The 10,896-nt window shown below is 33.9% G+C and overlaps 1 protein-coding gene across 6 annotated transcripts in view; it reads left to right on the forward strand.

The window, feature by feature from the left end:
* The window catches only part of LOC116852611 (ribosomal protein S6 kinase beta-2-like), a 66,284-nt gene that overhangs the window by 40,020 nt on the left and 15,368 nt on the right, over positions 1-10,896 (forward strand). Inside the window, exon 12 of one of the 6 annotated variants that reach the window (XM_032833133.1) lies at positions 3,244-7,194. The exons of the other annotated variants lie outside the window; for them this stretch is intronic. Coding sequence (XP_032689024.1) covers positions 3,244-3,256 — 13 coding nt within the window. The 3' untranslated portion in view covers positions 3,257-7,194. Of the gene's footprint in view, positions 1-3,243; positions 7,195-10,896 lie in introns of those variants that run through there. 6 annotated transcript variants of the gene reach the window in all.

Genomic DNA, 10,896 nt, shown 5'->3' on the forward strand with positions numbered 1-10,896 from the left:
GATAGGCCCGCGAGCAATCATCCATTTTCTTCGCCGGCCGCGGCGAGCCGTATGTCCCGCCTGCCGTGTCGCCGCGCTCTGATATGCTCAACTATTTTAATTAATATCTCAAAATTTTACATGGTTGTTTGAAAAATAGCCTATATAATATTTGTTCACTTTAATGTGTTCTACCTATATTTTTCTTTTGGTCCGTCTTACGCGGGACACCCTGTATATATATATATATATATATATATATATATATATATATATATATATATATATATATATATATATATATATATATATATATATATATATATATATATATATATATATATATATATATATGTGTGTGTGTGTGTGTGTGTGTGTGTGTGTGTGTGTGTTTGCGCGCGCGCGTGCGCGTGTATGTGTAATGATAAATATATAAAACTCTGTACATGTGGATTGGATCAAACTATATAAAAATTCCACTATTTTGCAAATAATCACTTAAAATTCTGAGTTAATAATTAAAGAAGAATGGTGAAAGATTACGTGGAATACAGTGAAAGATGTAACGATAAGTACGATTTGTATTTCGTACTTGTTACAACATTGTACAGGTCAATTTGAGCAAAACAGTTCTTTCTATTTTGCAAATTATTACGTAGATTTTTTAGTTACTAATTGAAAAAGATTGCGCGCAATCTTAATTTGCATGTACACAAAAGTTTTATATGTATCGTCAAACACTCTGTATAAGCTGCATCACGTAATTAGTTAAATTCTAATCCTTTTTTCGTCGAAGATGTAAAAGAAATGGTGCAGACAAAAGTTAAAAGGTATAACAAGGTGTGTTTTTATTTGTTACGGGTTTCCGGTTTGGTACCGATTTGTTTTTGATATTTTGTGAACATTCCAGTTCGTTTTAAGGAGAGGAAACTGATATATTACCTTACTTTCTTGTATGTGGGTGTGTATGCGTGCGTATGTGTGCGCGTGCGTGTGTGTTGTGTGGACGCGCGTGCATCAAACACTTTTGTCTGCCAGATTCAGTTTCTGAGATATTCGACTGGCTTGTTTAAAAAAGGATCCTATAAATACAAGGTGGCCCACTTAAATCAAGCACCTTAAATTTCTTATTTGTTTTTGATGATATAAAAAAATATGTAAGCAAAAAGCTATACCGTTTGAAGAAGCAATTATAATGACAAAGTTTTTTTCTTTTCAAGGCCATTTTTTTAGAAATTTGAAGGTCAAAATAAGTTTTTTAAAATAGAATTACATGTTTTTGTTTATGCGCTTTAATAGCCAACATCGGTTCAGCGATCTATGACAACATGATCTTTAAATGATTTTGAATTCCGTATGTTTGTGAAAAAGAAAAGTCAAACATTCATGCTAACACAAAAATTTATTTAAGGAGATGTTTTTCTTTCGTGTAATTATTCATACTTTAATCGATCGCGAAAATCTCAGGAAATATTGAACTACGAAAACATTTCACGATTTTCTAAATAGTAAAATGTATGTTTGATGTTATGAAATCTTTGTCAATTTAATCGGAAATATCCTATCTTGAATTCTATAATATGTATCATATTTGTAAACATGCATGATCATGAAATGCTTTTGCAATTTAGTATTTCCTGAAATTCTCGCAATATCAGAGTTTAAATATAAACTAGAACAACACGAGCGCGCTATTGATCATATAACATTAAATTTACATGTTTTTCACTAGAAAAAGAAAAATATATTTATAGTGAAATAAGAATAGGTCATAGAATACGAAAGAATTAAAGAAAATGATAAAAAATGGAAGACCGTATGGTAAAGAGAATAATTAATCTAATTATTCTCCATTTTTTCTTCTTACTATTTCTGTTATCCTTCTCTGTTCCTCTCTTTGTTGTTTTATAATAAAAGATATTCTTCATTTTCTTTCTTTAAAAGTAACACAAGGATAATTCCTTAAAGAGCCCGGCCAAAATGTTCCCCAAAATGGGGCGGTTGAATTTGGGGTCGTCATGGGGAAAAAGTAGATCTGGATGAGCTGAAAACGAAATGGTGCTTTTTACATTGCACTGACACACCGTTCTCGAGATATCCAGTCCGGAAGTCTAGGTGGCCAATATTGGAATTTTAAATTTTAATTGTTATAGATGGCTGCCCAATGGTCATTTCAAGTCCTAAAAATGTGATTAATGGTTTAAAATAAAGTTTGATAGATTTTCTTAAAATAATTTAAAAGCATTTTTTATTTGCCATCTAAAATGGCCGAATGGGGGCGCTTCAAACACTAGGTACTTGAAAATTCATTTTTTCATTGAAGATTTTTCACTTTTTTGACTGATTTTTGACTTTTATCAATTTTTAAATTAATAATAGGAATATACACTATAATCTCCATAGTATTAGCTTTAAAATGAGCTATAGATCATTGGATAAGTTTTCGCTGAGATATCGCAATTTTTACCAATTTGTTTCATCAATGTATAATGATGTAAAGATATCAATAAATTGTTTTTGACTGCGAGAATTTGATTTAAAATGGCTTTTCGTAAAAATCGTCATTTATAAAGATTCAATATTGACTTTCAAAAAACCTTTAGTACATTCATTGACTTTACTCGGCACCTGGACTTCCGGGCCGGATATCTCGAGAACGGTGTGTCAGTGCAACGTAAAAATCACCATTTCGTTTTCAGCTCGTCCAGATCTACAACTTCCCCATGACTACCCCAAATTCAACCGCCCCATTTTGGGGAACATGCATCGCTGGGACTTGGCGGGGTTCTTTTGTCATCATAATACTTTTATTCTCTCTATTACTATTTGAATTTTTTCTACTCACATTTATTGTTTTTTATTCCATATCGTTTTTTCTATCATCCTCACCTATCCTTACCCCTTTTTCTTTCATGTTCCATGACTTATTTTTTCATCCTCTAATGATGCAATGACAAAATAATAAATATGAACAAATGGTTAAAAATAGCACAGAATGAAAAAGAATAAAAGTGAATAAAATATCACGGGCTGATATGTGATAGTAGACTTATTGATAGACAGGATTGGAAATTAATATTATTGGCTATATTAGTAAAAACCGCTATTACATGTGAAGTTAAATTACATACATAATATATACATTAGAGACTAACGCATATGAAACACGAAAGAAATTTAACACATACACATATAGAAATATATATATATCTACCTATAAAAATTCTCCTTTCTTTCTCCCTTTTTTCTTTTTCTTTTATTTAGATTCTTCTTCTGAGACACACAAATCTCTTCTTACATATACATAAGTGCGATAGATCAATGTCTCTTTGACAATTGCAAGCAGTATGAATCTAGTCGCAACGGATCGAGTCAATCGAGACAGTCAAGACAGCCAATCAACATCGCGGAAAGGAAACCTCAATTTCGATACAAAATAAATTCACGATAACACGCACTTTTTATTAAGATAGTTGTTTCCCAACTGTGGTAGTTAAAATTAGATTTTAAATAAAAGGTTCAACAACCGATGAATTCTTTTAAGTAAAAGTGAAAAACATATTTTTAAACATTATTTTCTCAGAATAGTAAAAATCTATAAAATAAATAAAATGATAGAAAAAGAAACAGTATGCTGAATTGCGTTGTAGTCGCGGAACTATAGATCGTGGCAACGTCGCATCTTTATTAGCGCTATGCGACGCCAAGCTATACAACGTTGCCACATCCGTAAAGCATGGTCGTGAACGAAAAAGCAAAAGCCAAACTTATTTTTGCTGATTAATCATACTCTAATAATGTACGACCAATTTCGCTGAGACTGAAGTATGTACTTCTGTAAGTATTCAATTAATTTTGGCCAAATTTTTGTATTAATCCTTATTGTAGATCATTTGCAACTGACAAATGCGCGTTTACGTGTTATTTTTTGTATGTCAGCGCCATGTAAGATATCGAGAAAAAGAGTAAACTATAAGCGGTAATTTTTCGAAAATTATACGGTTAATTGAACCCATATTTAACACACATACGTATTAATACCTAAATTAATTTTGCTACAAGTTTCAAGAAGATCTGTGACTTCACTGTTTTTGACCTAACTACCTTAAGGAGATAATTATACGAAAGATGAAAAGAAAATAGAAATGCTTCTTATTTACGGTGAAAACGGAAAAAGTTTTACGGAAGCGCAGAGAATATATGGCTTAGAGGTATTCTGAAAAACATATACCCGCTTTTGATCGTCTTATCAAAAAATTTCGTGAAACTAGAAGTGTTTGTTCATATAAAAAAATTCGATCTTGTTTGAAAGGTAAGAAGTTGTTATTTTGGCTACTGCAACACACAATCTACATATCAGTTCTCGACAAATACAGATCAAAAGATTCTAGTATTTCCAAGGCAGATATTTTACGTATTCTTAAAGACTACTTATTTCATCCATACTTATTTCATCCATACCATATTTTCTTGCATCAAGAACTTTATGGAAATGATTTTATTAATCGAATTTTGTCAGTGGGCGTTATGACAATTGGAGGTCAATGAATTCTTCAACAGAATATTATTTACTGATGAATCAATTTTTATTATTATTTATGAACAAGTAAATATAAGAAATGTACATTATTGGTCCGTTGAAAATACAAGGTAACTTTAACAAATAGAATGTCAATAAATGGAACTTTAATGTATGGTATTTTACAAAATCAAATCATTAACTCTTTCTTTGTTAACGGTACATTAAATGGCCAAAATATTATTTTTCGTCCTAACAATTCCAATAATTACAATTATTGGAAGAGGTATGATTAAAAACTCGTTGATGTGGTATCAATATGATTGTTGTTCTGATTATAATGTACGCATTACACATACAATTTTACACGAAACGTTTCCGGAACATTAGATAGGAAGAGGAAGAATACATTCATTGTACGTTCTCGTCCCTGATAAACAAAATGTCAGCAATATGCCGACAAATCGCTGGCAAAATCAATCATAGGATTGCAGCAAATTTGCAGCATGTATACTGCCATTATGCTGGCATTATGTCGGCAAAGCATGCCGAAATTACTTGAGGGCAGAGTGCTGCAAAAACCGAACAAGACGTATCGAGCAACGTGTGACGACAAATTTACAGCAAACAGCGAGCAAGACGTGCCGAGCAATGTGTGACGGCAAATTTACGGCAAACTGCGAGCAAGATGTACCGAGCAACGCATGACGGCAAATTTACGGCAAAAATCGAGCAAGATGTGCCGGCTATGAACAGGCCAAAACTACCCGAATAGAATTTGCACCTTATGAGAATCTAGTCATTATATAATAAAATTGTATCCAACAGACACATACACATAGTTATTAGCTAGAGTAACTAGACAGTGATGAACCAATAATGTAACGCTTTTGCGAATAGCTATATGCAATATATTAACTAATAATAAGATAAAAGAAACAACATAATTATGGTAACAAACAAAACTAGTTGCTAGGCAGTATCACTTTTCCTAATGAGGATATAAGTTACCTAATAGTTAGACAAAAAAATATAACTAGTGATGTAGTTTATTTTCTGCATTAGGCATATCTCATCATCAGTAGATAGACTGTCCTAGTTAAAATTTTTAGTTCTATGAAATGCTATTTGTGTCTTAGAGATGACACCAGTGGCTTTTATTATTGAACTCTTCCTAATCATGTAGAACGTAAGTATCTCAGTGTATATTGTCTTGGAAAAAATTCCTTGCTCACATTGGATTTGAACTCGAGATCTTTGGTTCTTCAAGTCTGTCGTCCTATGTTGCATGAGATTTGGCACAACTTGCTCGGCTTTTGCCGTCAATTTGCCATATGTTGTTCGGCACGTCTTGTTCGATTTTTGCCGCAAATTTGCCGTCACGCGTTGCTCGGCACATCTTCGCTATTTGCTGCAAATTTGTCATCACACATTGTTCGGCACGATTTGCTCAGTTTCTGCTATCAATATGCCGTTATACTACTAATGATAGCTTGTCCGGTTTTTATCAGCAGTTTGCTATCACGCTTGCTAACAGGTCGTGTCGCAATATTGCATACATTTTGCCGACATTACTTAATATAGCAAATCGTGCTGCAATTTTATCGTTATTCTGTGGAGAAAACTTGCAGCACGCTTTACCTAAATTTGCTTTTGGCACGTTTGGCTATCAGGGCCTAATTTAAACTCCTCTAAATCTTCTAATCTTTATCCTCTAACTCCTCTAATTCTCTAAACTTTTGTGTGGAAAATATTGAAAAACATTGTTTACAATGATGTACTAACTACATAGGAGAACACGAGAGAGCGCATTTTGGATACATGTACAAGTATAAATTCAGAAATAATAGAAAAGACAAGAGTAATATTTATACATCGTATTTAAAAAATATATGGAAGTATGTATGTCGTGAAGAACATTATTTTAAAGATCTCCTTAAATAAATTTTTGTTAAGGAGCATAAATGTTCCATTTCTTTTTTTTTAAACATACGTAATTTTCTATGTTCAAGAGTATTTAAAGGTCATATTGTCATAAGTTGTTGGATTCCTCTTAGCTATAAAAGCCCGCAGACATATCATTTTATTAAAAAAAAAATATCTTGAATTTCAAAACTCTAAAATGACTAAAATGTCTTTGTAGTCATAATTTTATAGCCCTCTCAAACGATGAGCTTTGTCCTCAATTTTTTTGTATCATCAAAAACCAGTGAGAAATTTAAGATGCTTAAATTAAGTAAACCACAAGATGCACGAATTAAGTGTATATACAATGGCGTATAAAGGTTTTGAGTCAAACTGTTCACTGTTTTTTAAAGATATATTATAGAATAATGAATTACTCTCAATATTAATTATCTAAAATAATTGAAGTAAGAATCACACGTATAATAACATCATACGTTTAATAAATTTTTTAAATTATATTTTCTATTGATTTAGTTGCATAATATTTACCTGCGTTCAAAAGTATTGAGCCATATTTTTATTGTGACTTTATAAGCGCAGTTTGTTTATATTTTTACATGAAACTCCTTCGTACGTATTTGCTTCAACTTCAGTTGCTTGCCGCAGTGCCGAAATATACAGGGTGAATATTATATACCGGAACACCTGAATATCTCGAAAACAAAGCGTTGTATAAAAAAATGTTAAATACAAAAGTTGTAGGGTTTAAAAAGATCTATTTTATGATATTAGCAGTTTGACCTTGAGTTGCGTCATAAAGATCAGGTCAAGGTCACAATGATGTTTTTAAATGGATACCCCCATTTTTTATTGTATATTCTTGTAGCTTATCTCGAGAGCTTTCCAAAACACTATACTTAAGTATTTTTTCGTTAAGTACTTTTCGAGTTAAGAGGCTTCAAAGTTACGCTCTTTAGCATTAGCGCGCGGCCGATTAAGGCAAGAGGAAAATCATATCCGGCCGATTAAGGTAAGCTAAGGCAGAGAAAAACGTAAACACAAGCGCGGTAAACGAGAGCTGCCCTTGCGTTTACGTTTTTTAGGCCATCAGCCTTACGCTATTTACTATTAATACGAGCGCGCGTTCGTGCTCGTCACTACGGTATCCACGCGCGCTAATGCTAAAGAGCGTAACTTTGAAGCCTCTTAACTCGAAAAGTACTTAACGAAAAAATACTTAAGTATAGTGTTTTGGAAAGCTCTCGAGATAAGCTACAAGAATATACAATAAAAAATGGGGGTATCCATTTAAAAACATCATTGTGACCTTGACCTGATCTTTATGACGCAACTCAAGGTCAAACTGCTAATATCATAAAATAGATCTTTTTAAACCCTACAACTTTTGTATTTAACATTTTTTTATACAACGCTTTGTTTTCGAGATATTCAGGTGTTCCGGTATATAATATTCACCCTGTACGAATCTTCAATTACGCGAAGACTTCATACGCAGTAGACATTATGCGGTAGACTTTATAAAGCTACAAAGCACATCAATAAAATAATTAAAAGAAAACTGATAGCAGGTGTTAGAAAAGTGCTTTGAATATTTATCGAGAATTATTAGAAGAAAATCTTGCTAATCCGGAGTAGAATATCTCGACGTCTAAAAGAAGTGGAACTGATAGGACATATTAGTGTTGAAAAATCATTCATTCGTGCAAAAAATAGAAAAGCTTAATTTGATTTTATCAGAAAATATGAACATTGAACTGAAGCTGATTGGCGAAAAGTGTTTTTCTCTAATGAGTCAAAGTTTGAGTTTAAATGATTAAATGACGGTAGAAAATATGTACAACGTTCGATAGACATTAGAAATAGCTCAAGGTACCAAATTCTGACCGTAAAACATGGTGGAGGTAACGTAATGGTTTAAGGATCATTTTCTTATGGTGGAGTTGGTCCATTAATCAAGATCAAGGATAGTATGGACACTATCGTGTATCGGAATATATTGGCACATGTTCTCATATGCAAATTAAAAGACACCATGCGATTAGATAATGATCCAAGCATTCATCAAAACTAATAAAAGAATTTCTTATTTCTAAAAGAATCTAAATTCTTGATTAGTCATCGGAATCTTCGAACTTGAACCCTCAAATCGAATCATCAAAATCATTTATGGCAAAAACTTAAAGTACACACAGGAAATAAGAAATATCTAAATAAGGCTTAATTATGGCAAGATTTATAAACTCAATGGCAAAATTTACTACAAGATCGAATTTCTAGTTTAATCGCATCGATACCTTGTCGTTGTGCTGCAATGATTGCTCCTAAAGACATGACTACGAAGTATTAAATTTAAAGAAAAGTTTACAACACGTTTTATTATCATTTTAAAATTCTTTTGTTTAGTTATACATATAAAATTATGTGACGTAATACCTTTGCACTCTTTGTAATAAAATATTAAAAAAATAAGACATTGGGAGTACAAATAAGTCTCCGCCGTCTTTTATAAAAAATTGGGCATTTATTGTGAAAGAACGGGACCTTATGATTTATTCAAAGTATTGTCCATCGCTAGCAACTACTTTTTCCCATCTTTCTGGCAGCATACGGATACCGCGTCGGAAGAACGCTTCATCTTTTGAGGCTATCCACGAATCAACCCAATTTTTGTTATCTTCATATGATGTGAAGTGCTGCTCAGACAGGCCGTGCGTCATCGATCAAAGCAAGTGATAGTCAGAGGGAGCAATGTCTGGTGAATACGGCGGATGGGATAAAACTTCCCAATTGAGTGTTTCCAAGTAGGTTTTGACCGGCGCCACAACATGTGGACGAGCATTATCATGCAGGAGAATAATTTTGTCGTGTTTGGAGTAGTAGTGCGCGCGTTTTTCCTTGAGTGCTCGACTCAATCTCATCAATTGTGTTCGGTAGAGAGCTCCAGTAATGGTTTCGTTCGGTTTGAGCAACTCATAATACACCAAGCTGATCCCAAATACACAACATGAGTTTTTTTCCATGAATATTCGACTTGGCTGTCGATGTTGAAGCATGATCACGTGGTCTCCATGATTTCCTCTTCTTTGGGTTATCGTAGTGCCAAAAAACCCTTTCGTTTATGCCTGGCAAGCAGCATTTCACATATGCAAAATTGGCGTTCAACGTTTCTCGGCTTCAGTTCATATGGAATCCAATTTCCTTACTTTTAAATCATTCCCAACGATTTTAAACGATGTGAAATTGCTTGTTGAGTCACTCCTAATGTAAGTGCAAGTTCTTCTTGCGTTTGGCACGAATCTTCCTCCAATAATGCTTCCAATTCCGCGTTTTCATACACTTTCGGTCTTCCGCTACGTTCTTTATCTTCGACGTCAAACTCACCGTTCTTAAACTTTTTAAACCACTCACGACAACTTCTCTTACTTAAAGCAGCCTCACCATATGCTTATATAAGCAATCGATGCGCCTCAGCTGCAGATTTCTTCAAATTAAAGAAGTAAATCAAAAGTTCCCGCAAATGACGCTTATTCGGCTCAAAACTCGACATTTTCACACGAAAAAAATTATATGATACTGATACAAAATCGCTAATATTTCAAGGTTATGGTGTTGCCAGATGTCCTACGATGTGACATTTTACATCTGACAATTTCAACCATAACTTACTTATCTTTTGTCAAACGGCGGGAACTTATTTGTACTCCCAATATATAATTATTGAAAGTCTGTCAAGTTTATGTAATTAAAAATGAATACATTTTGTTTATATACAGGGTGCGGCGCCAAAATCCGGACAAATTATACATTTTTTCCAAACATATTTTTTATTGCAAAAACGAAAAGGTTTACAAAATTTTTTTAACCACATTGTAAGGCCATAAAGAACACATTTACTCAATATATCTCCCGCTTGCTTGAATGATCGCCTCCATTCTCGGTTTGAAGCGTGCGCAGGCGCGCTTTAATGTGTCACGGTCCATATCGGTGAATGCCGCTTCAATAGCGGCTCTCAATAATGCGACGTTTGGATGTCTGGACTTGTTCGTGACCCTTTCAACTACGCTCCATACATAGAAGTCCAAAGGATTCAAATCTGGGCTGTTGGGAGGCCAGAATTCTTTCGACCAAAACATGTCGACGTTGTCCAACATCCAACTCGCTTTGTCCTGGCGGTTTCGGAAAGCATCTGTCTCACTTTAATTATGTAAGACTTATAGCGGAGGTCCTCCTCAATGATTCGACGCATAGTTTTCTCGCTCACACCAACAACCGACGACAATTTTCGGATCGACTGCCCTGGATCCTCAAAAATCAGCTTCTGAGCCCGTTGAATGATGTCGGGCGTCCTGACAACGTGCTCCTTCGAGTGGGTTTTCCTCGCACCTTCATTGGACTTCTCTGACTCATTGTACTTTGCGATGACATCATACACAGTCGATCTTGGGTACCCGAAGAACCGAATGATTTCT

Source organism: Odontomachus brunneus, unplaced genomic scaffold (genome assembly GCF_010583005.1).
Source record: "Odontomachus brunneus isolate Ranch 3 - 2012 unplaced genomic scaffold, Obru_v1 Obru_scaffold_240, whole genome shotgun sequence".
NCBI lineage: Eukaryota > Metazoa > Arthropoda > Insecta > Hymenoptera > Formicidae > Odontomachus > Odontomachus brunneus.